Raw genomic sequence first — 27,731 nt, 5'->3', positions numbered from 1 at the left:
TATTATTCATGGATTTTTCTCAATACAATTAATCGAACCAACAGGAATTCCCATTCTTACCGAGAAACCACCCTTTCCCTAACAGAAAACCATTACAGTTTATCGTTTTTTTGCGCATTTTAATTTGCATCTAATCGCCGGCAGTGGCAAATCATCGAGCGGCGCTGGCAGGCTCATGTCCGGCCGTTCATTCGGCAGTAAGTGTGGGAAAAAGAAAGGGCAAATAATCCAAGTGATTGTTGTTTAGAACACATCAGCCGCAGCAGCTGTCTATGATTCTATTCTATAGCTGAAACTGTACAGCGTGTGCCTCTGTGTGTGTGAAGAAGGGATTGAAGCGAAGAAAACACGAAATGGGGGAGATATCATTCCCCGCGCCTACCAACCTACCCTCCTCCTAGCGAAAACTCGTGCAGTATTGAGATCAATCGAAACGGCTCGTGCATCGATTCCGGATATTCAACAAACGTCACTTAGAACTCGCGAGCACCCCACCCCGCGGGGGGGGGGGGGGGGGTACTTAGTTGGTGGATATGCAAATTTATATAATATATACAAGATCGCAGATAATCCAGTGGCGACCATTTGACGGTTTGTGTAACCTACGATCTAAGGAAAATTGTGGGAAAAGAAAACAATATGGCAAAAAATGGCGTCGGGATAATTTCTATTATTTTCTACTGAAACACGATGTGATCTTAGTAGGCAGGAATGTAAGGTTCACATAATATCTGCTAGTAGAATGGCTATTCAGCCGGCCCACGAAGATTTTTATCGTTTTGCAGTCATTAAATTTCGTTTCCATGTTGAAGCTTTTCAATCAAGTAGTGATAGATCTGATTTAGTTAACCCTTTCATGCCCAACTTTTTTCTAGTGCATGTAGGGTTTCAAAACTATTTTTCCTTTGAAACGGTGGGGTCAAGAAACACGAAAAACCTTTTTTAATAAAGGTAGGTGCTTTCCTTGCAGTGCTAGAAGCAGCTCAATTTTTACCTTTCAATGCTCACTACAATTTTCCTAGATTACTTACAATAGTCCAACTGCATGGAAAACGTAGCCAAAAACAGTCTAAATTGATAAGTTTTATCAGTTTTCATTAATATTGCAACATAACGAAGATATATGAAAAATTCATTTTCCGTCGTCAACGTAAACGGTCCCTGGCAGCACTGCTCCATCGGAGTTCAATCAGACTAATTGCAATAACTTCAGTTCTAGAGCTGATCCTTGTAACTGTTAATACTCAAATGAAAGCCAAAAGTCACATTTATTAGCCTTACTTGTTTTTGGGAGCAAATCCTGCCTCAATCAAAAGTTATAGCTGTTTAAAAACGTTGTTGTCCACAAACAACATGGGCATGAATGGGTTAATATAGTAACAAGATCACGTTTATATGTGAGGAACGTGATTTAACCTACAAATATGCGATTACTGTTGTTGAAACAACGACAACTGGCAGCTATGAATAGATTCCATCATTCTCCATCTCAATAGAATATGATAATCGTGAAACTACTTCCATTTATTCCGATCGGTGCTTATATAACCCACCGGGAGAAGGTTGGCTTCTAAAGCGCAGTCACACGCGTGTTCAATGCAAACTTGACGCCTCCGCAGCAGATCTTTAGAGCTCCGAATAGAATTCAAGAATTGCTGTAATCGTTTATAGCAGAAGGTGGAGGAGGAGGCACTCCCACTCTAGGTGCATCATTGTCATTGCTTGTTTTTCCTCGGTTCGCAAATACGATAGAAGGAAATTTGTGTAGGCCAACAGTATCCATCAGCAATTAAGAATACACTAAGGCAGTTTATAGTTTTGCGTCTTAATTTTTGAATCACGGTTGGTGATTTAATTGATAAATTAGTAATCAGTCAACTTACTGGTTAAATTGGAACCAACTGAAAGTCTAATTTTAATTAAGCGGAGGTTCTCATTCGAAACCTCCAAAAAATGATTTTTTCTTTGCATTTAGTGTCTATTATATTGAGTTACACGGGTTTTTCGATCCGCGCATCGAAACAGTTTCTACAGGCTATTGGTCGATTGGGACGCTCTCGGCTCGACACGCGTGCCTCAGGTAAAAGCCTTTTCATGACATCGAATAATTTTCGTTGTTCGAAAAGAAGTCATAATATTTTCATACTACATTATCGGAAATGTTCGCAGCTGTTCGGAATTTTTCAATCCGTAAAATGTGTGAGTACTAGATATAAATAACGAAAATAATGGATTTTATGAAAGAAGAAATTATCTGCGCAATGATTGGTCCGTGGCTATTCGATTATAGCTCATACGTATTAAAGCGTTTTATCAACGCCAATAACACAGCATAAATAAACACAAAATGCGACAGCATAGTTTTTATTTCGATCGTGAACCGACAAATGGGTCTAAATAACAAATGGGCCTAAATAACAATTTGAAAAATATCTTAAAGAGGAGTAAAAATACTTTATAATGAATATAAAAACTCATTTATAAATGTTTCACACCTAATGAAAATCAATAAAAAACAAAACGGCGAATCCGACTTTCAACTGTAAACAAACCGCCAGGCCTCTGCATTTCTAATGTAGTGTATACAGGCGAAATTGACAGCATCATTGTTTACAAGGTCCGTAAACAGAATCGCCCTAAACAAAAACCAAATGCTTGTTACGCCCCGGGAGAATAACAAATTTTCCCCTCAGACGAGCACGGCGAAAACCACATTTGATTTTTGTTTTCTGGCGACACTGAGAGTCGTCAAAACAAGAGGGCGACTCGAAAATGGCCTAATCAACATTTCATAACAACACTCGGCGAAATATTTTTTTTTCAATTTTATCAACGAAAACGTTATTATATTAAACATTTTAGTTATGCTTCCGAAAACTAGTATTGTTTTAAAGTGTTTCAATACATTTGAAAGCGCAGTATGCAAACACTGCTAAAATACGATTTAGTTTTCTGAAGCAAATTTTCAAAGCAATTTTTCTCGATTAGATATCATTGCGACTACGGCCCTTTAGTCGATTCGTGATGGATTTGTCTGCGATTCTCCAATCCACGTTGAACACTATGAATTGTTTGGAGACAGGATATTTAGAAGTGACAGGATGCTTGTTTAAGATATATTGTGACAGAAGCGCAAGTAATTAACGTATCGTGTACAAAAATTCTTTCAAACATACTACAGTGAAGACATGATTTTATCAGCCCACGATTTTGTCTACCATCGATTTTATCAAATGATGAAAATTGATAGTTGGTAGTTTGATGGACTCTAGCAGACGAACCAAGTTGAATTCGAGTAAATCCTTTCTTGAGCATATTTTTCTTATCTTGGAGATCCGAAATATGCAAAAATAAAAAATCTTATTTTCTTCGAAATTTTGCACTGTCACAAATTTTGTTTGTGTAACTGTAGGATCTTACTTTCTTCTAGCCTCTAAACCGTACACTGAAAATTAAGTATCAGATTCACGGTTCGCGCGCGATTATCCAGGAAAACACGCGAATATGCGAAAGGCGCACGGCTATTAAATCGAATTTATACACGCGAAGTTACATACACGTAAGCACACGCCACGCACACGCGAATAAACACTTTAGCATACAAATGCTCGAGCCCTTCGCGATGATACACGGGATCGCGCACATATCCGAACCGTATAATGAATATCGCATTTAGAATCACGGCCCGCTGCAATTAGCCTTAAGCAGTGTTTTAGTGGGCAACGTTGCCTGTCTCGTTTTCAATTGTAGTGTGTGATTCTGACGGGGAGCCCTTTCGAGAACCTTGCTCTACAAATCCAGTAGGACAACTCTCGAAAAAAATAAGATTTTTAAACATTTTAGTGCCACAAGATTTTAAATATTTCAGTTCCACAAAATTGTTACCATCATAGAAATACACCATTTTATTGAACCGAATAATTTGATATATTGAACAGTTCTTGAGTTATTCTCATTTATTGTTTTAAGTAAGGCCTACCTTGTATTCCCCCCCCCCCCTAGGTTGAGGGGTTTAACGGTATTGCAGACATCATCAAGCATATTGCGTGCATCAGTGCTAAAGAACCTCTGACAGACAATTGTTTTAAGATGGTTATTGCATTACGCCTCGAAAGTAATGCATCGAAGAGGCCGACAGAGCCTATGGGCCTTTTTCATGTGTGGAGTTTTTTCATATTCCGCCCCTGCTCAAACAAATGGCCACTGGTCTGTACGCAGGTCGATGTGAATTGATTTTTGCTGTGGGTCGTGTTTGCAAACATTATTCCACAGCTTGATGGCGAGGTTGTTGGACACGGCTCGCAGTGTTGGTCATTGTGTGTCGATTTATCGGTCGATTTCGTCATCGTGCTAATTATTTGCAAAAATATAAAAGTAGAAGCCTATTAGTGTTAATAAATTATTGTGCTCATTTGAAAGTTTACATTCAAGTTTGTTATGAATATATTCATACCAAATTCGTTACTGATACTTTTAGCACGTACCAGGCCACTATTAGTTGGGTAATTGGAGTCTGAGATGATTATGACTTAGATTGGTTTAGTTTTCGATACAAATATACTGAATAAAAATTCAGTTTGGACAAGGAAAAGTTTTTTCAAATAACTTTTTTTTCCTTGAAAGTGCCCAACTTGACGGTAGGTACGGAACATAATTACCTATCTTGGATCAAAATTTCATCCAAATCAAAAATGGGGTTTTTTAGTAAATCGACTTTAAATTTTTAAGATCGATTTTTTTCAGTGCAGGAGCCGATGGAGAATTTTTTAATATTTTTATTAAAAAAATTGACTAATTTTGTGAAAATCACTCCTACAACATTTGTTGTAGGATTTGTCATTAATAGACTATAGCCATTTGAAAAAAATGGTAAAACAAGTTTGACCCTTTTTAAAAGACAGTGTAGTTCATTTTTGGAACAACAAAATATGCAAAGTGGCTTTTTGTGACAAAGTCTTCATGTAGAGAAAGTTTCATTGACATCTGAGAGGGTGCCGCCAACATTTGTTCGAGTTGGCGCGAAATTGGTCATTTCAAAAAATTACCTAAGTGCTAGAGGTTTTGTCTTGCTAATTTCCCTTTTTGGTCCACTGTACATTGGTCCAGTAGCTGGATTTGTCCGATGTGATTTAAATTTGTAGCAAACATTCCTAACGGGACTAGACATCGATTCATGGGGAATTGAGAGCTTTATTTATAAAATGTTTATTTGACCAACTAGAGAACTGATCCACATGGCCTTTAATGTGCGTGGGGAATACGCATGGTCTTGTCGGAGTGGAACGATAACTGTTGAAGCATGTATGAGTGTTGAGAATTGACAATTCGCGGAAAAAATCGAAAACCAGTTGCCAATTTGCTACAGTCATATCAGCACGAAGAACAAATATTTTATTGTCATATTCATTGATTTGCTTCTAGTCCATGAAATCGTCAATCAAATATATTCATTATTCTCATAATAGTGAGAACTTTCATATAGTTTGGAGTAGTATATTAGTGTGCCCAGAAAAAAATAATTCTGGAAAACTCAATCAGCCCACCCCTGAGTCAATTCCTAGTCCCACCAGGAGTACTTGTACCAAATTTGAAGCAAATCGGACAAGTCTAGCTACCGGACCAACGTGCCTGAAGTTGGGGATGGGATTTTTCGACAATTTATATGTAAAAAAAAACCTCTAGCTTGCATTTTCGCCGCTAGGTAGCACTGTATGCATCGTATTATCACTGTAAGTGAAAATAAAAAAAGATAATTTAATAGTCTACAACTTTGACGAAGACTGCTAGTCAAGCCAGCATTGTTGAAAGAAGTTATTCAACTTTTACCGAAGTGATGTCTGAGTCAGTTTTGCATGGGACCTAGCAGTGCATGGTTGTGTATTAGTACTCGATTCCCACGAACTATACAATTTTTTGAAATAATTGATAGATTAAACTGAATAGTATGTTCAGAAGAATTGTAGTACATGATACGAGTTATGCTTTGGTTGGAAAATTTTAGTTCCACATGTGATCGCATAGAGGGCGCCAACACTAACTTTTTATAGAAGAGAGATAGAATATCAAGATGTTCAGAAGAATTATTACAAAATGCCTGTTCTACAACTTTGTAGAAGACACCTAATTTCTATCTCTCTCCGTTGAAAAGCTAGTGTTGGCGTCCTCTATGCGGTCACAGGAGGAACTAAAATTTTCCAGTGTGCGCTAAAATCTTGATCTTTTATCTTTTTAAAATAAGTGAGGTTAAGTCATGAAATAAGTCAGGATAAGAGTATCATTCCCAGGTACACACAAAATTATTGTTTGATAGTCAAACTGAAAAAGAAAACCAAAGCAGATAGCAAAAAGGAGCATAACTGAGACTCTACCAAAGGCGTCAGAAGACTACGCAACTGACTTCAAATTTCAACAAAAATAGTGAAAAATATTGCGAACTTTTTCCGCTCGTTTATCAGTTTCATAGGAATAAGGAGAACGGAAATGTGGTCATGGTCAGTAAAGCAGGCCGCCTTTTCAACCCTCCGGAAGTCGCGTCAATGGCCTACTGAACGAGCAGCCGCAGGTGCTCTAAGATGATTTCGCTAAGTTTTCAGAGCAGCATGCACTTAGTGCACTAGCGCGACTGCAGGAAGGTTAAAGCTGTAGCAAGGATCGTGGAGTAAACTAGATTATTATTATTATTAAATCTTCGATACATATCGTACAGATTACACTATTGCTAATGTCAATGTTAAAAAATAGATCAATTATCATCGAGAAGATAACCCCATGCCGCACACCAACTGAAGTCTTCTCGATGCCGGGACGAGTTCCGTAATATCACAAAGTTGTTGGTTCCCAACCTAGGTCTAACCAAACCTGCACTAAGTTGAATCTCTGGTGGGAATGTCACATGGTTTTTGGTGTTCCTGGAACCGTAGGAAACACTTTGTTTCTTCTGAATTGACCAGGTGTTGCTGGCTTCGGATTTGTGGCAGAGTTTTTTCTTGCTGATATATTTAGCGGCCTTTGAAAAGAGAAAAAATATTGTTGCGAGGACTCATTTGTTTCTAATAAGTGTAATACTGCATGCAGGACGCGCGCAAATAGTCATGACAGGCTCGAATCGATAACTACACCATCTATCTCAACTTTATGAGCGGGCATGTAAACGCGTTAGTTTTTCATGAAAGTTTTGTCACCAGTAACGTTATTTGTTGGCTTTAGACAAAATATCACAATCCTGAGCTTATCTAGGCGAACTTTCGAGATATCTGGCACCACTGTATTCTGATTCTCAATCTTGCTTTCGAATGACGTTAAAGGTTGTATCAATTCTGATTCGCGCGGAATATTACAATACTTCGCGGACCATCTTTGATCCGAAAGAAGATTGGATACGGTCGAATCCAGTTCAATATGTTTGTTTTTAAATGTAAGTTCGGATCTTTGGCGACGAATCCATTTTAGGATCATTTGGGTCAATTGAGGAGTACACTTAATATACGGTAGAGTGCCGATATTTATGATCTTCCTGAAATTTCAAATCGGACACATCTCTGAAGTATTGGTACCTTGAAAAAAGTCCCCAAGCAAAATTTTAGCGCAATCAAAAAAGAATGTCATGAAGCGTCGAGATCTAGTATAATGTTGAAAAAATGTCTTTGTGGTACAAAGAATATTTTTGAATTGAGATGGGACTTGAGTTTGGAAATGCAGTTTTTATTTGTTTTAGAAATCAATGAAATGTCGAAATCTGATGTCAATTCGAAAAGAAACATAATTTTTTTATTTGAAAATTTCAGTTTAAAAATTAAAAATACCAGAACATTTTTTTATGAGAAGATACAAGATCCGTTGTTTCATGCAGTTCTATGACATTTGGCATAGAAAATAAATTGGAAGCAACCTTTTCAAATCCCAGTATCAACTCAAATCCAGGATTTACAAGCCTCATAAAGGCTATTTTAAAACTAAATTCAGGGGGACAGTAGATTTCGACGTTTCATCACATCCTAGGCCATTTAGCATAAATAATTCGAATTCAGTTCTAGAATAATCTAAGAGTCCTTTTGGGTTTTTTTCATGGGTAAAATTTTTTGCAATTTGGCCGGCTTGCGCAACCCCTTAATCGCGTTCAATTGAGCTAAACTTCTTTTTTGTTGTGGTGCGTCCGGTTATTAAATTCGATGATCACCCATTTTACATACATGCCATTGGCACTCTAAAAAACAGTCGTCCGAATAGATGCTCCCTCCGTCGCCTTCAAACACCTAGCGCCAACTGATTTCCTAAATATACAGTAAAAGATTTGTGGCTGGAATTTACATGACATTAACGACAGTTAAGCATGAATGAAGCAGGGAGTAGGTGGGCCATTTCCATGTACACAAATTATTATTTGAAGGTCGAGCTGAAAAAGAAAGCCAAAGTAAACACCAAAGGGGCGCAAAACTGAAACTCCGCCAAGGACGCCAGAAGACCACGCCACGGCTTTGGTGACAGTTTCAAGTGTAACCTCGGAATAAGTATATTCGGCCTAAGTTTGAATTTTCTATTACGACTTTCAATAGCTTGGGGGACATCACGCTAGACAATGGGTTCCGTCGATCCGGCGCTAGCTTAGTCCTGTCACTAAGTTAGTGTCGGATGGTGATGAGACGAAGTCGTAATTCCATAACTAATTTGACTTTCAACAAGCCTACTGCCGCCATAACTACAAATTACTTCCATTGATCAGCAATCGCCCAAGGCTAAACGAACAAGCCGTATTGGTACCTCAGGTTCGAACCGAAATCATCCACCCTGCAATTAAACCCTGGATGGAACCCGGGTGATGTCACGCAACGTGCGATTGTATCGAAGACACTGTACTTTTACCCCCTCACTTTCACGGGCGGGAGTGTGTATGAGTGTGTGACAACAACTGCCACTGCCGTCACCACCGGCGCTCGTCACAATCTCCCAGAGTGGCAATTATTACATTCAGCATCAAGATCAAGGTCAGGAGTGGAAAAGTAACATCGAGAGAAGTGTGTTATATAACAGCACCGAGGATGACTGGGCCGGAGCTACGGGAAACGGGAAGACAGACCCGAAGTTATCTCCATCATGTAGCATCGCGAAAAGTTGCTCAGCTCGTCGCGCACACCGGGACCGGACCGCCCCTCGGACAAGTGAAAGGAAACTGCTGCTCAGGGTCCGCGGGGTGGTAGGTTACGAAACGGTTGGAAATGAAACGAATTCCACGTGGGAACTGAGCGGTCGCGAGAGGGCTGGGGGTTGTAATTTTGAAAGTACATTCTACTGTTGTTTTCGCTGCGATTGTCTTTACATTCGCTATTTTATTTATATAACACATTTCCTCAATTTCCCACCACGGCTACGGCAGCGGTGTTTTGCGGGGTACGGTCATCATCTTGCAAAACAACTCCGGAGGCTCTGGAGGGCCCACTGCATGCGGGTTCTGGTGTGGCGGGGGGGGGGGGGGGGGGCTGAGATTCGCTTGAGCTCATCGATGGAGTCGGGGAAGAGATGAAAAAGTAAGATATAGAATTACTCATTTCCATTCACTTCCATGTATACCTACATAGAGAGCGCGAGATACGCCGAGACTCACTGTTCGTGACGGGAGGTGGGCGGCGAGACGGGTTTGTAATGCGGCTTGTTTGTACCTTTTTTGCATCTAATTACTCATTCTATCCGAGCGAATGGTTTGGTTGTTTTGCGTATGTATACACAGCTCTCTCACATGTGTTTATTTTTTTGTTGCAACAGCTTCGGTAAGAAGCAAGAGGTGGCAACAGAAACAACAAGTGCATTTAGCGTGATTTGTTATGGAAAACGATTACACCAGGAAAAGTGGCTTGCACGGGTAGGAATCGATCCGATAGAGATCTCGACGCCACCACGAAGGGAGCTTTGGGACAAACCGTGCGGACCAGTTGCTGGTGATTAGTGCATGCTTGATTAATGATGATCACATTTAATTTAGCATTTCAATTAATATTTTAGGTTGCTGTGGGACGAGTTGAGGCTCTGGAAGCATTACATTGTATGTGTTGTAGGTATATGAATATAAACATTTTCATTCTCAAGATATACATCGTATAGTACTGGGGAATTCAATAAATCAATCCGAAATAGGTGACTTTGTCTCCCGTAATATTATAAGTATTAGGGTGGGGTAAAATGATCATTTTTTCAGCACCGCACTTTTTTGGCTCCATTTGGGGTCCCAAGTAACTGTGCAAAATTTGGAGTTGATTGGTTTTGACCCGGCGTAGCGCATTGCGTTTGATATTTGTATGGAAACTAGAATGGGAAAACCTACTTTTTTTGGCATTTTCTATTCTACAGACTACAATTCTCCCTGCAGTATGCAACTAATTAGATAGAAGTATAGTCCAGGATATGCTGAACTACTTTGCCGAAGGATGTATCGTGTTAGAATGTCTCTAAAACAAGTTATAGTTGTTCAAAATTCGATAGCTCGAATTAATTGCCAAAAATCGTTTTCTTTGCCAACACTGCCAGTGAACAACTATAACTTGTTTTAGAGACGTTCTAACACCATATATCCTTCGGCAAAGTTGTTCAGCATATCCTGGACTATACTTCTATCTAATTAGTTGCATACTGCAGGGAGAATTGTAGTCTGTAGAAATGAAAATGCAAAAAGTAGGTTTTCCCATACTAATTTCCATACAAATTTCAAACGCAATGCGCTACGCTGGGTCAAAACAAATCGACTCCAAATTTTGCACAGTTACTTGGGACCCCAAATGGAACCAAAACAGTGTTGTGCTCGGTTCATATGGTTACGATTACGTTTTTGCCTTTCTCATATAGAAAGGTTATGCAATCACTCTGAAAAACGTCAACCTAATCCCGGCCCGGAGGGCCGAGTGTCATATCCCATTCGACTCAGTTCGTCGAGATCGGAAAAAGTCTGTATGTGTGTGTGTATGTATGTATGTGTGTGTATGTGTGTGTGTGTGTGTGTATGTATGTGCGTATGTGTCAAATAATGTCACTCATTTTTCTCAGAGATGGCTGGACCGATTTGCCCAAACTTAGTCTCAAATGAAAGGTGCAACCTTCCCATCGGCTGCTATTGAATTTTGGATCGATCGGAATTCTGGTTCCGGAATTACGGGTTTCAGAGTGCGGCCACACAGAAATTTCTCATATAAACTATAGGAAAAATTAAAAACTGAATTTTTATTTTTGATGCTAAATGTGTTCAAGGTGCATGAAACGTCGAGATTTGATGTAAACTCGAAAAAAAAATTTGACTACGATTCACTTTTTTGGATTTTGGCACATTTTTGCCTTTCTCATATAGAAAGGTTATGCAATCACTCTGAAAAACGTCAACCTAATCCCGGCCTAATTTTTTTTCAACTCGTTTAGGGTTTCTGGATTTTAACAGGAGCGTAGTTGATGGTTTACGGAGAGGGGTTACACCCCCCTCTACTGTTCGCGCCCCTCCTTTAAAAATCTCCTTAAATCACCCCTCAGACCACCACCCCATCCAGCCCTCATACCCCTCCCTTTCAACCCCATCATCTTTAAACCACCACTATATCACAAAGCATACCAATTTAAGCTGGGAAGTCGTTCGTTCATGGGACTTTCGCCCTCCTCACATACCCACCCCCGCATGACAAAATGAGTTAGCAAGCAGATAACATTGATCTAATGCTGATTAGGCTAATGAAGTATGATATTTTTTGTTTCAAGTGTTTCACCGTCGACACGTAGCTCATCAAGTTCGTGGCTGGCATGCCATTGTGTAAAGGTGCAAAGTGTACTAAGAATGTAATGGACATTTCCACAATTATGTTGAACATAAAAAGCCTCCGTGCCATAGTTTAGAGAAATGAGAAAGGCACAATTGCACCTCTAGGTGGATTAAAACAGGTTTTTCCATATAACAATGCCCCACCCTAATAAGTATGTGAGTAAGAAGGGTGCGTAAAGGGGTTAAATAGACGTTTCATGTGTTCCAGAAATCAAAAGATGTTCAATCACAAAAAAGCGTTTTTGTCAAGTCGATAGTTATGTTTTTATGAAGATTGATCGGCTTCACTTTAGCAATACTCTGAATATGATGCTCGATTCGCATGAACAGTTTTTTTTTTCAACCTGTTGGTTTTACGGAGTTTCAGCATCGTTGCCAATCTTTTTTTCTTATATGCCAAATTATAAGTAAAATGTCAAATGTTTTCTATATGCTAAATTATACGCAAAATGTCAAAAATGGAGTCGAAGGAAGAATGCACAAAAAACAAATGTGTGCGACCGAAATGAAAATCCAGAGTTATCCATTAGAGAGAGCCTGCAAAAAAAGCTCGGATTTCAAAAAGTATTGTATATTGCGTTCTAACATCCTTCTATTCTCACTATTAACTACACATAAAAAATATTTTGTAATTTTAAGTTTATTTTTATGCACATATTTGGAGCAGGTAAAAATAAGTTCCACCAGAAATACACACGACTTGTCGTGCTTTCCTTAACGAATTTTATTATAATTTTACACGTGGATTGAAAATTGCAGTTTCTTTAAACGGAAAACCACTTCAACGTATTTTTACTCGAATACTGCTGTAAAATGAATGACATGTAATATTACACGAATGAAAGTGTAGAGTTGTATGCTGTTTGATGCTCCAATTGATTTTAACGTAATTTTCAATCAAATTTTGGATTAAATCTTTGTATGTATGTATTCGTATTGATTTACATGTCGTTTAATTTTTTTTTGTGTGTATCACCTGAAAACCGAAATCTGAAAGCAAATTTGCATTGCGGAATTACAGTATGGATGTGATAAAAGTCCACCCCTTTCTGCTCGTATCGTCGCTCTGGAATCATCGACAAGGAATAAACAAATAACTACTACTCGCCATGATAAGCAAAACATAACGGATAAATAGCTGGTCCGTAAACTGCTTCGTGATTATTTGACAAAATATTAATGTGTCGTATTATCTACGAAATATTTTTAAAGATTTTAAGCAGTTGCTAGTTTTAAACGTCCATGCAAAGAAATAAGGTTGTTTACTATTTTTGAACAAAACGGAAGTCAAATCATCCGAAAAAAATATTGAGTGTGGCAGGTCATTTGCAGGTGTAGATAAAAACAATGCTTTGTAACAATCTGAACTATAAACAAGCATATCTACCAAAATTAATAACGGAAGAAGCATCCGTTGGCGTCTCTAAGCGTTCACAATTCGCCACCATTGTTTTAGCCGAATTTATCATCTTGTTACTACACCACTGAACTGAAGAGGCCAACACTTGGACGGCACACGAATTGACTTTTTTCGGAACATTTCTTAATCGAAAGGTGATAAGCTCCATAAGCCTTATGCCAACTATGAACTTGAAAGGTTACTTGCAGTTTACTTACTAGAATGTTTAGGTTTGTATACAGAAATATATGAAAAATCGGCAAAGGGAAACAATAAATTCAGAAAAACAACCAACATTGCCTAAGACTGCAAATTGATTCGATTTTTCAGTAAACAAATATTCTTACATAAAGTTATATATTGCCTCTCTTTCTTGCATATGCTCTTGCACGTGCTTTCAATAGGATATTTAAAAAATAAATGTTGTTTTTGTTACCAAATTTCCACAGATATTGCTATATAAATTTGAAAACTCTGAGTGCAGTAGAGCTATCGGTAAAGGATCATATTTGGCATTGGATTTGCGAGGGTTATTACCATTTACATTAGCAGTTTTCCGAAAAAAGGTCAAAATTGTTGCCGATCTAGGCCAATATTCCTAACTGGCCGAAGCTGCGTGTTATCGAAAGATAGTGGGCTCTAGTGAAAAAGGGAACTGTGCAATTAGCTAGCTAAAGCTGTAGAAGATTTTCGGGAAATGGGAAACAAGGTAGCAAACATCGTTACAACAAGGTTAAACTTTGTAAGTTTGAGTAAAATCGCCAGTCCGCAAATTTAGTTTGGATTCTCAGCAATAATTTTATGATTTGGCTTTTTAAAGAAGTGATTTGCTTATACTTATCTATATTAAAAAAAATTCAAATGTAAATATTGCATTAAAGTAATAAATTCTTGGTTGTACGGATTTGATCACGAACATGTCTCAAAGGAAGTCACATGAACACAAAACACTACATGAAAAACCTGTTTTAACCCACCTAGTGGTGCACTTGTGCCTTTCTCATTTGTCCAAACTACGATTCCATTGCTGGTTATGTTAAATACAATGGTGGAAATTTATATTACATATTCAGTATGATTTGCACATACATATAATGGATCGACAGCCACGAACTTGAGATGTTATGAGGAAAAAGAAGAAAAATACGAAAAGTTACTGAGAAAAACTAGTAAAATGAGTGAAAATAGTGAAAGGTATGAAGGGTTAGAAAAGTAAAGAGTACAAAAATCAGAATAGAAAAAAATAGTAAATAGAATGCAAGAGTAAAAGTATTAAACAGAATAAAAAAATAAGTAAGAATATAAAAATGGAGAATAACGGAGTAAAATTAAGCCGAGAAATGAAACAGAGGTATAGAGAATAAAGAAAGTCGAGAGAGTGTGACTGGTAAAAATTGTAAAAACACCATGGAGGGTACAGAGTAAAAAATGGAACAAGCTAAAAGAGTCAAAAGAATATGAAAAGTAAAAAAAAAGAAAAAAAGGAGTAATATTACTAAAAATAGTAAAATGTGCAAAAAAATGGTAACAATAGTAAAGAAATAAAATTAGTATGCCGAGTAAAAAATAGTGGATTGAGTAAATGGAGTTAAAAGAGTAAAAAAGAGTAGATAAATAGTAAAATAAATACAACGAATTGAAAGAGGAAAAAGAGTCAAAGAGTAAAAAAGTGAAAAAAATATAAATACTATCTAGCTTTTGGCTTCCTATGATCACTCGTTCCAACTTACTAAAAAGTCGTGAAGGTTGTTATATAATTTTTTTAGATATTTCCAAAATTATTCCCATATTTTTTTTAATTTTTTGAGAATGAAAATGACATCGTGTTCGCTAATATGCTAATATTTTTTTCCTTGTAATGTTTTAATAAATTTGTTCAAATGAGGAACATGCTGACTTCAAATATACAATAATCTTAAAAATTTGAAATGGTCACTATTTTTTAAGTGAGTTTTTTCATGATTAGTTAACTGTACCGTCAAGTCACCAGTCACCGTGCGTTTAAGCGGATTTGGCGTGACTTCAAGCCCTGTTTTTTTTTTATCAAAATGATAACCGCTCTCATAGTCACTGTAAAAATATCTTCATAATACGTCACAATTTAGAAATAATACAGAACTATTAGCAACAAAACGAGAATAAGGAGTTGAGGAAATTTCTTTGGAACATGTTATAGTCACCAGTCACCGTTATATGTCTCCATGAAGTGTGTATGAAGGGATCCATTTACCGTGCATTTAAAATTTTGATTCAACTTTATTTAGAATGTTTGAATAAAACGATGAAATGAGAGGATCTGTGGTTTCAGGGAACTAGTTTTGTCGATTTCGTGGTTTTGAAACTGCACTGCGAATGGAGCACGTACGGCAACTGGCGACTTGACGGTATTACCTTTTAACAACCATTCAAAAATTATTGCTGACCAAGCCAGAGTTTTATGACAATGAATGGTCATGTGCAATCGATTTACGAGTGGACATGTAATAGCTCAAAGAGTAAAGAATTTCAAATGGGTGAACGAGCGAAAACATAAAAAAGGGTTGACAAAGCAAAAAGATAGTAAACGCAGGGAAAGAGTAAAACGAATAAAAAAAATTAAGAACAGCGGAAATGCAATAAAAAAGCAAAAATAGGTAAGAGAGTAAGAAAAGTAAAATGAACAGATAAAGTAAAAAGAGTAATAAGAGTAAGAAGAGTGTGTAATTTGAAAATAGGAAAACGAATAACAAGAGAATAAAAAGAAAAAAGCAAAAAGAGTACAAGGATTACAAAGAGTAAATTGAGTAAAAGAAGTGTGAGAGTCAAATTAATAAAATGTGTGAAAAGAGAAAACCGATTTGCGAGTTGGCGTGGAATTGCTCGATTAGAGAAAAACGAGTAAAGAGAGCGAGAGAGAGCAAAGTGTTCCAAGAAATAACAAAGAAAGAGCAAAAAGGGTAGTAATCAGAGCAAAAAGACTAAAAAGTGCGACAGTATTAAAAAAGAGTAGACATAAAGAGAACAGAGTAAAAATAAGGTATAAGCCAAAGATAAAACGAGTAGGTAATGTAAAGAGAGTATAAATAGGAAACAGAATAGCAGTGGTATAAAGAGAAAAAGGATAAACAAGTAAAACGGGAAATGAGCAAAACAAACTTGAAAGACTAGAGTAAAATGAGTGAAAAGAGTAAAATTAGTAAAAAGTGCAAATCTATTTGCGAGATGGCATGTAATTGCTCAATTAGAGTAAAACGAGTAAAGAGGTTCAGGGGGTAAACGTCCAAACAGTGAAAGTAAAAGTAAAAGAGGTAGTAAACAGGTACATACAGTAAAATAAGCAACAAAAATAAAAATAAATAAATTTACGTCTTTAAGAACAAAAATTAAAAATAGAGAAAATCTAGAAAGCAAACTGATTTGCGAATTACAACGGAATTTGTTCAATTAGATAGAAATGAAATAAGCAAGTCAAGGTGAATTGAAATAATTGAAATAATTGAAAAAATAGAGTAAAACGAGAAAAAATAGTAAGAGCAAAAAAGCAACAATAGTAATAAGAGTAAAAAGAGCAAAAAAGGTAATAACGGTATAAAAAAATGAAATAGGAAAAAAGTAAGAAGAGCAGAAATACAGTGAAACCCCGTTTTTATCAGCCCCTAATTTTGTCAGCTTTTCGACCCGATTTCGTTAACCAGCCAAAGTTATGAGACTATGTATACGGAATAATGTTAAATATTTTCACAGCTTCGGTTTAAAAAAGAAAATAAATAAATATGTTTTGTCATTGCCCCTATTTTGTCAACCAAAGTTACACCAAAGGGGCTAATAAAAACGGGTCTTCGATGTAGTAACAATCGGGAAAAGATTTTTTTTAAATAATAATTAAATGAATCAAGAGCAATAAGAACTAAAAGAAACGAAGATGTGTCCAACCGATTTGTGACCTAACAGGAAATCGTTTTAAGATAGTAAAGATTAAATAGAGTATAGACGGGGAAAATTGTACCCAAAATCGTGAATAAACTGCCATGAATTCTGGAACCACCACATTTTTACGTTATGAAAACAGGACTATGAACAAAAATCATGAATTTTATAGTTATGTTCAACTTACCGTCAGTAACGCTGTAGGCATTTTTGTCAGTGGAGACATTTGTTTTTGTTTAGTGAACTTCAATCACGTTTTCCACCATATCATTACCAAATCGAATTTCTGTACGTGAACCAGTTCACAACTTTATGAAAAATATTCACGATCGTGAATTATTTTACAAAATCAAAACATATTTTCTCGTGAGCTATTTCACGAAACTCGGAATATTATTCAATAATTCTTTCATTTATCGTCAATGATTTCGAATATGTTAAACACGAATAAATATCCATGCTTGTAAAATAGTTCACAACATCATAAATGATATTCATTTATACGTGAACTAGTGCATGATTCATAGTATAATAGTCACGACGAACCATTCATGCTCGTGAAATAGTGCAGAAAATCGCAAAATATGACCATCGTCGATTCGAACGAAACTTTGCAGGTGTGTTCGCTGTATGAATCTCCATGATATACTCTGGCAATTGGAATATTTTGATACAAGAGTAATTTTTCAAAAGGGCGTAAACGTTTCTACGTGCATGAATTTCAAATTTTTTTGCTCGATTACTGTATTTTATACAGCAAAACTATCTGAGGGACAGGAAATGAATACTTCTGTCCGAAAAAAATATACACTGAAAAAAATGTTGTCATTATTCAAAAAAATAATAATTTATGATAAAAATTTAAATTGCGAAAAAAACCCATTTTTTAAAATTTTTTATATTTTGTTACCAAAAACCTAAAGAGAAAAGAAACATTTTGATTGTGATTGCATGATGGAGAAAAAATTGGTAAAAAAGTTTTTCTAACAATAACTTCGTACTTGTTTTTAAATTTCATACTAATTGACATACAAAAGTGTAATTTTATTACAGAATATAATTCTAAGCATCATTTAAAATCAAAATGCATTTAACAAAAATCTTCCAAAATGCGATAGTTTTCGAGATATTTGAAATTTTGCTACTTCAAAAACAATTAATTCGTGTAATTATGCTCTTTTTAAAAGTTATTCGCGTTACCCCATCAAAAAATGTCAAAAATTTAATGTTTATCGTTTTAAAGGCGTAAAAGCAACCTTTTTAGTGTATTTGGATCCTGGAGAAGCTTTCAATAAAAAAGTTTTCCTAACAACAACTTTTGACATTTTTTATAATTCTTACTATTTGCAGTCAAAAATACAATTTTCTTTTTGAATATGATTCTAAACGCCATTTTAAATCGAAATGCTCTTAACAAAAATTTTATTTTAGTTCTCGAGATATTTTAACTTTTGTTTTAACAACACAATTATTTTGTTTTATTACGACCTTTTCATAAGTTAGTGGCGTTTCTCCATCAACAATAATAGGTTTTTCAAAAGGCCCGTAAACTTTCGTGCAACATTCTCTTTGACATCAAGGCGATATTGTAAACCATTTGAAAGTTACATGAAAGTAACCAAAATATATTTCAACCATAGGGTCTGTTGATTAAATTATATAGCTGAATCATATGTTGGTTGTTTTCATGTAATTTTAAAATGTTTTGAAAAATGACACAAGATTTTTTTCAGTGTATATTTTTTTCAGACAGAAGTATTCATTCCCTGTAACTCGTTCTCAGATAGTTTTGCTGTATAAATACAGTAATCGAACAAAAAAAATTGAAATTCATGCACGTAGAAACGTTTACGCCCTTTTGAAAAGTTGCTCTTGAGTCAAAATAATCTTATTACCTGTGGAAAATATTTAGTCTTGCATGACGGTGAAACGTGTAGTTTCATTGGAATCTAAGATGGTCGGTCACGATTTTAAAGATTTTCGGACGGATCTTCGTGGAATTCCTCATATGCTTTATATGTGAATTTAGTGCTATTATAGGGCAAATATAGAACCAATATAATGTTAATGTAATGCGTATACCATTGGGGATGGGTATGGTGTTAAGCATTGAAATGTATCATTTGGATGGTTGTAATCTGTTGGTACAAAAGATGAGGAGGTTCCTTGCCTGCTGGAGTGTGAGTTGGATAGTACCTAAGGTCCAATGAAATATTCCCTGCTGGAAAAGACATAATGGTCAAACGACTATTTGCTATACATTTGAACACGATAGGTAAAAAGAACACGAAAGAATCCAGTGCTGAATTTTGAATTTTGCTGAAATTGGGATTTTTTGAGCGTCATATTTAAATAAGTAGCTTTCCAGTTGATATGAGTCATCGGCAGCCCGTTTTAATCTCATCAAATTCTCGCATTTAAACTAATGAATTGACACTATCACCAATTTCATTTGAATATACAAGCGATGCTTGGTGATATTAGTTACTTTTTATATGTTTGCATGAAGAGGGATACAAACTCTTGGTTCAATATCGATTCCTCAAATAACTAAGCGACGAATCCCTTCTTAGAACAAAGTTGGCAAAAAACCTATCTCGTGTTTAGATTTCGACAACTTAACCCGCAGTTCTGACCACTATCAAACAGAGCTCCTCATTCTATCGGAATTGCCACGGATTGTCTGAATATTAGCCGCATATAAAAATTAAATTTAAAAATTCAACGTCCCCTCTCATTATAGCTCTGAGAAGACCGTATAAACCTCCTACCCAATTACATACATTCAATGACACAATCCCTCCTGCAGCATTGCCTTTGAATTAAGACCCTCTCCCTCCGCCAATCACGTCAACAGCAATCAAAACATCACGACTTGAAAGTATGTACGATTCTCATCAGAAGCGAATCACGTCATCGCCTCTCACTACATCGATCGTGAGCTCGCATTCCTGTTCTTGTGTTGCGCCTCGCGCCAATCGGATAATTGCTGTTATTTCCTCGGTTCTTAGTTTCCTTTGCTGCATGTCCCATCGGAAAAATCTGAATCATTTAAACTGGCTGCTGCTGCTGTTGCTGCAGAAACGCTCTGGTTACCCTCGGGAACCTTATCCAGATCGGGAGTGGGCTCAAACCATTAATAATGCAACAGTGATCGAGATGCAAATTTGTAACAAACACAAACCCCCTTCTATTCAGCATTGACATTTAGTGGTTACATTCCAACCAAATCGCACAGAATGATTAATTATTAGGTACCTACCTCCAAGCATTTACACGGTTGCGTTTTGCGTACTGCCCAGCTGTATCCAAGTATCCAAGAAGTCGAGCACGGAAAATGGCTGGACGGACGATGCTGGTACCCCGACGACACACACGCTGAGATCTGTGTTCTGGTACGGCTAGGATCGTGGGGGGGGGATCTAAATACAATCGGGGTTTTGGATTTGGTTACTGCTTTTCTCCGGCTGGCCACCGCGCAGGACGAAGAGGGTTTTTTTTGTTGGTTGGTTGGTATGTGTGTGTGTGTTCAGGGTTCGGGGAATGTTTCTACAACTGCCGGTGATGGGTTCTCGGATACAGTTCCGGGTTGAAGGGTCCTGTAGGGTAACGTGGCCAACGCGGATGTGATACGGGGACGCTGTAATTAGAGAAGCAGAAACGAGAAATACGGATTAGTTGTAATTATTGCCGGTTTTGTATAGATAGTTGCTGTATGTAGAATGAGCGGCTTGGCAGGTGAATGCTGATTTGAAATAAATATTCTTCTAAAGGTAATGTGTTTGCCACCTGATGCCTGCGCTGATGGGTGGGGACGGTGGGTATGGGAGTTGGGGATGTTAGAAACTGGTATCGTTGCACATTTCACCGTGTCAGGTTTGTTCCTATATTCTTGCCAACAATCTAGTCAGTCACGTTGCAGTTGAAAGTTTGCCGCAAGATCGTGGTTGTGAAAGGGAATGCTGTGAGTGATGATATCACATTACGATGCTACAACTAATTGCGGCTTCGTCTAAGCTATGCTATGATAGAGCGCAGCGGGGCTAGAGGATTGGTTAGCTGTGAGGTTCGATAGCAGGTTTGGTTCAGGTATAGATTAAATGTTCGGTTCTCGCGAAGCAATAGTTGAGACGGATTAATGTAGAGAACAAAAACCGCCACCAAAAAACCCGAAATATTTTTTTGGTTAATGATTTCTGAACCAATACCTATCTTAATCTAGAAGCTGATTGTCCCTGAAAGGATGATTTTAATTAAATCTTATTTGGTCGGTGTTAAGTCAGACCGGACTAAGTGACAAAATATTGATTTCGAGAAAAACGAGTTTAAAGTTTGAATCGTAACATCCTTTACATTATAATTGAAAATTAATTTTTGTCATAATTGTTCATTATTGTTACATATTCAAAATCTGGCAAAAGTCGAATGTAGCTGACGAAATTTCCTATCCAGTGACATCATTATCTCATTTTTTATGTTTTGCGACTTAGTCCGGTCTGACTTAACACCGACCATTTGTGTATGAAAAGCACAACAACCAACTCAAGTAAATAAGGTTGGATTTAGCAATTCGAATTTATCTCATCAGTAACTGGCATTGTCTTGGCAACCAGTTAGATACTGAATAAAAAAATAAACTTCATTACTTTCAGTTAGGTATTATGCCCTTGACTTACGAATTTGGTTTAATAACAAAGAATTTTCCTTCAGTGAGTAACTTTGCATAGTTCCAGTCGCTTAGTTTGCATTACAAAAATAAGATCTTGTTTTCTCATCTGTTAACCAGAGCTTCTGCATGCTTTTTGCATGCTTCCTGAGAAATCACTCGGAACAAGTCAGTTGTTTAGTCGTTCACGTGACTTTTTTGATTTAGTAGCTAACTGATTGCCAAGACGGTTACTGCCAGTTACTGATGAGATGAATTCGCATCGCTAAATCCAACTTTATTCATCTACTTCAAATGTTTCTATATTTTGCCTTGCAGGGACCGAACTAATGTTCATAAAAGGTCGGTACGCTTCAAAGTTGGCAGTTCTGAATTTGCACTTCGGCCTCGCTCCATTAGTATCGTTGCAGGCCAACTTGACCACCAGATAGACGCTAAATCCAAAAATGAAAATACTACATGTGCTCGCAACTAAACAACTGGTCACGAGTGACGTCCCGGAAGTACATAAGCTCTGTTTTCTCATGAGAAATTTAGCGAACTTGAAACTTGATTTCGTCTAGCAAGCTCTTGCGTAGAACTGTGGTATATTTTTCCATTTGTTGGTCAAGTCGGTCCGCCACGGTACTGATGAGATGAAGTCGGTAGATTTTGTCACTCATCCACAAAATTGTTTAATCCAATTTTCTCCTTAGGAGAATATAGTGTAGTGCTACACATTGGCAAGCTAGCCATCGCCAGGTTTCGATTTCACTATATTTCTTATCAGCAAACTACGGAACGTTACTCGTGTTCAATAATTTGGTGGAGAACACAAGTAGTGTTTTATTTCTGCAGTTAGCGTATATCCGGCGATCAAGTCGTTCTCAGAGGAAGTCGACATTCGAAATAATAAGCAGGCGTTTCGTTTCGAAAACACAGTATTTTTGTTCGCGGCCCTGCTTTCGTAATGTAAATATGTGATTTTTCATGAATTCATGGCAATTTTTTTACGAAATTGGAAATAAATTTTTGCCGTATAAGATTATGAAAGTCTGGAAAAATCTGAAAAAATTTAAAAAATCAGCCAATGTGTATGGTTTGACTTGTCCAGTTGCAGTGGCGGATCCAGGGGGAGGGTATTGGGGTCCGGAATTGTTAACTTCTTGAGAAATTTTAAAATAGTTACTATTTCAAATTCATTCTAAGTTCAAAATCCTTCCGAACCCGATCCGACTACCAAAACTGATTTTAATTAAATGATACCCTATTGCGTATTGTACAATCTACAATGAACATTTCAAAGTTGATATTTTGGACCTCCGTTTTTTTCTGGATCCGCTCCTGTTCAGTTGCGAAAAAGTTGGAAGAATCTAGATACACCTGGTGGATCAGGCACATAGCCGGAGATTTTGAAAATTTAATTTAAGAAAAAACACGTTTTCCGATGACTCTAACAAATTTGTATCTCGTTTGGTTTGAACAAATTATAGAGAAAATGTTGAGGTAGATTTCTATTTCATACCACCAAAGACACCGTTCAATGTGTAGCTTTCTGCTTCTGCCCGAGCCAGTGGGATGCGAAACACAAATACAGTTCCTTTCATATTGTGTTCCTTTTCGAAAGAACACAAGAAACTTACTTTAATTCTTGCTGTGATGATCTGTCGAGATGAGTGAGTCGCAGAAGCAATTAGTGGTGCTCCTGCCAAATACGGAAGCTATTGACTTCCGACTTATTGTGTAAGACCGAACATTCGTGATATGAAACATTTGCTGATGATGAACATCGAGGTTAGGCTTACGGAAGTCGCCGCTGTGGATTCGAGGGAAAACGTCAAAAAATCTGATGTTTTTGAATTTTACCGGTAACGAATCTATTTTTATTTCCAACAAAGTGTATTTTTTTCAAAATTGATTGAAGAATAGTATAGATATATGTACGAGAAAATGATAAAATTTAATATGAATGACAAAAAGCCCTATAACTCCAACTTCTCGTATTCGAACAAAGGTCTCCAAGGTTTCGTTCGATTTCTGTTTCTCATCAGCTTAAAATGAGCTCCTGCGGGTCATCATGCTTGACTAGGGGTTTGCTGAGGAATACAAGTTGCGTCTTCGTTTTCCGGTGCTAGCGTAGTCCTGTCACTAAGTTAGTGTCGGATTCTGATGAGACGATGTCGAAACGCAAATGCCATAACTAACATACTCCAATATCATCACTTGAACCACAAACAATTACTAAATTTATGGCAGCTGTTCAGGTAATATTGACGGCAAAAGCTGCGTCAAGTACCTCAAAATCAACAGCAAGCAGCATCATTGAGAATGTTCACACTCGTGACCCGTAAGGGCCAGAACCAAAGAAGAAGTCAGAACAAGTTCGCGAACATGAAGGTAGTAGCCACGATGATGACATGGAAGTGTAGGCGATAGAAATGAACGACTGTCTAGACGTCTTTGAAGAAAAAATATTTTCCTGCCTAGTAGCCTATTACTTGATCTAGGGAATCTCACACAGTCCCAGTGGTTTTGCAAGATTATTCAAAGTCAATAAAGCTAACTTTCGAGGAGACTGGGAAATATTCCAGAATATAACAATGAAAATTACTGGTCTGCTTTTTGCCATTATTTGAAGGTTCTAGAAATTCTTCTGAACTAGGAAAATCAGTCTGTTATATTTTTAATTCGTGAGTTCAACGATATAAAAAGAATCAATTTCATTAAAAAATTAGTAGACATAGAAGAATTTGAATATTTGAACAGATAACTAAATTGTTGTTTTCGGTTCTGGGTCATTTGGCTGAAAACCATCTGGCGGAATGCAGCGTGGACGAATGCCATTTGGACGAATGGGGCATTTAACCGAATGCCGTTTGACCGAAAGGGTGATTTGACCGAAAACATAATTTGTCCGAAAGGGTAATTTTGCCAAAAGGGTAATTTGGCCGAAAGGGTAATTTGGCCGAAAGGCTATTTTAGCCAAAAGGGTAACTTTGTCGAAAAGGTAATTTGGCCGAAAGGGAAATTTGGCCGAAAGGAAAATTTGGCCGAAAGGGAAATTTGGCCGAAAGGGTAATTTGGCCGAAAGGGTAATTTGGTCGAAAAGGTAATTTGGCCGAAACGGTAATTTGGCCGAAAGGAAAATTTGGCCGAAAGGAAAATTTGGCCGAAAGGAAAATTTGGCCGAAAGAAAAATTTGGCCGAAAGGGAAATTTGGCCGAAAAGGTATTTTGGCCGAAAGGGTAATTTGGCCGAAAGCCTATTTTGGCCGAAAGGCTATTTTGACCGAAAGGGTAATTTGGCCGAAAGGGAAATTTGGTCGAAAGGGTAATTTGACCGAAAGAGTAATTTGGCCGAAATGGTAATTTATCCGAAAGGGTATTTTGGTCGAAAGGGTAATTTGGCCGAAAGGGTAATTTGGCCGAAAGAGTCATTTGACCGAAAGGGTCATTTGGCCAACGGGGTCATTTGTTCAAAAGTGTCATATATCCAAAAGGACTAGCCGAAAGGGTCATTTGTCCAAAAGGGTAATTTAGCCGAAAGGGTAATTTGGCCGAAAGGATAATTTGGCTGAAAGGGTAATTTGGCCGAAATGGTAATTTAGCCGAAAAGGTAATTTGGCCGAAAGGTTAATTTGGCCGAAAGGGTAATTTGGCCGAAAGGGAAATTTGGCCGAAAGGGAAATTTGGCCGAAAGGGAAATTTAACCGAAAGGGTAATTTGGCCGAAAGGGTATTTTGACCGAAAGGGTATTTTGGTCAAAAGGGTAATTTGGCCGAAAGGGTAATTTGACCGAAAGGGTAATTTGGCCGAAAGAGTAGTTTGTCCGTAAGGGTAATTTGGCCGAAAGGGTAATTTGTCCGAAAGAATAATTTGACCGAAAGAGCAATTTTGCCGAAAGGATAATTTGGACGAGAGGGTAATTTGGCCGAAAGGGAAATTTGACCGAAAGGGAAATTTGACCGAAAGGGTAATTTGGCCCAAAGAGTCATTTGACCGAAAGGGTCATTTGGCTGAAAGAGTCATTTGAGCGAAAAGCCCCAACGGGTCATTTGGCCAAAAGGGTCATTTGTTCAAAAGGGTCATATATCCAAAAGGACCGGCCGAAAGGGTAATTTGTACAAAAGCGTCATTTGTCCAAAAGCGTCATTTGTCCAAAAGGGTAATTTGGTCGAAAGGGAAATTTGGCCGAAAGGGTAATTTGGCCGAAAGGGTGATTTGGCCGAAAATGTAATTTAGCCGAAAGGGTGATTTGGCCGACAAGGGTAATTTGATCGAAAGGGAAATTTGGCCGAAAGGGAATTTGGCCGAAAGGGCAATTTGGCCGAAAGGGAAATTTGGCCGAAAGGGCATTTTGACCGAAAGGGTGATTTGGCCGAAAGGGTCATTTGAGCGAAAAGGTGATTTGGCCGAAACAGTCATTTGACCGAAAGGGTCATTTGGCTGAAAGGGTCATTTGAGCGAAAAGGTGATTTGGCCAAAAGGGTGATTGGCGGGTCATTTGGCAAAAAGGGTCATTTGTTCAAAAGGGTCATATACACAAAATGGTCATTTGTTCAAAAGGGTTATATATCCAAAAGGGTCGTTTGGCCGAAAGGGTCATTTGTCCAAAAGAGTCATTTGTCCAAAAGGGTAATTTGGCCGAAAGGGTAATTTGACCGAAAGGGTGATTTGGTCGAAAAGGGTAATTTGGCCGAAAGGGTAATTTGGCCGAAAGGGTAATTTGGCCGAAAGGGTAATTTGGCCGAAAGGGTAATTTGGCCGAAAGGGTAATTTGACCGAAAGGGTAATTTGGCCGAAAGGGTAATTTGGCCGAAAGGGTAATTTGGCCGAAAGGGTAATTTGGCCGAAAGGGTAATTTGGCCGAAAGGGTAATTTGGTCGAAAGGGTAATTTAGCCGAAAGGGTAATTTGGCCGAAAGGGTAATTTGACCGAAAGGATAATTTGGTCGAGAGAGCAATTTGCCCGTAAGGGTAATTTGGCCGAAAAGGTAATTTGGTCGAAAGGGTAATTTGTCCGAAAGGGCAATTTGACCGAAAGAGTCATTTGACCGAAAGGGTCATTTGGCCAAAAGGGTCATTTGTTCAAAAGTGTCAAATATCCAAAAGGACCAGCCGAAAGGGTCATTTGTCCAAAAAGGTAATTTGGCCGAAAGGATAATTTGGCTGAAAGGGTAATTTGGCCGAAATGGTAATTTAGCCGAAAGGGTAATTTGGCCGAAAGGTTAATTTGGCCGAAAGGGTAATTTGGCCGAAAGGGAAATTTGGCCGAAAGGGAAATTTGGCCGAAAGGGTAATTTGGCCGAAAGGGTAATTTGGCCGAAAGGGTAATTTGGCCGAAAGGGTAATTTGGCCGAAAGGGTAATTTGGCCGAAAGGGTAATTTGGCCGAAAGGGTAATTTGGCCGAAAGGGTAATTTGGCCGAAAGGGTAATTTGGCCGAAAGGGTAATTTGGCCGAAAGGGTAATTTAACCGAAAGGGTAATTTGGCCGAAAGGGTAATTTAGCCGAAAGGGTAATTTAGCCGAAAGGGTAATTTAGCCGAAAGGGTAATTTAGCCGAAATGGTAATTTGGCCGAAAAGGGTAATTTGGCCGAAAGCATGATTTGGCCGAGGGTAATTTGGTCGAAAGGGTAATTTGGCCGAAAGGGAAATTTTACCGAAAGGGTGATTTGGCCGAAAGAGTCATTTGACCGAAAGGGTCATTTGGCTGAAAGGGTCATTTGAGCGAAAAGCCCCAACGGGTCGTTTGGCCAAAAGGGTCATTTGTTCAAAAGGGTCATATATTCAAAAGGACCGGCCGAAAGGGCCATTTGTCCAAAATCGTCATTCGTCCAAAAGGGTAATTTGGTCAAAAGGTGATTTGGCTGAAAAGGGTAATTTGGTCGAAAGGGAAATTTGGCCGAAAGGGTAATTTGGCCGAAAGGGTAATTTGGCCGAAAGGGCAATTTGACCGAAAGGGTGATTTGACCGAAAGGGTAATTTTGCCGAAAGGG

At 37.8% G+C, this 27,731-nt stretch overlaps 1 protein-coding gene across 2 annotated transcripts in view; it reads right to left on the bottom strand.

The window, feature by feature from the left end:
• Positions 1-27,731, bottom strand: part of LOC131693618 (transcription factor Ken 2) — a 236,950-nt gene that overhangs the window by 53,702 nt on the left and 155,517 nt on the right. For both annotated transcript variants that reach the window (XM_058981564.1, XM_058981565.1), the window contains one exon: positions 20,353-20,730. In XM_058981564.1, the coding sequence (XP_058837547.1) occupies positions 20,353-20,362 (10 nt within the window). In that variant the 5' untranslated portion in view covers positions 20,363-20,730. The remainder of the gene's footprint in view (positions 1-20,352; positions 20,731-27,731) is intronic.

This window comes from Topomyia yanbarensis, chromosome 3 (genome assembly GCF_030247195.1).
Source record: "Topomyia yanbarensis strain Yona2022 chromosome 3, ASM3024719v1, whole genome shotgun sequence".
Classification (NCBI taxonomy): Eukaryota; Metazoa; Arthropoda; class Insecta; order Diptera; family Culicidae; genus Topomyia; species Topomyia yanbarensis.
Note: the sequence above shows the minus strand (reverse complement) of the source record. Positions and strands in the feature narration are given on the sequence as shown.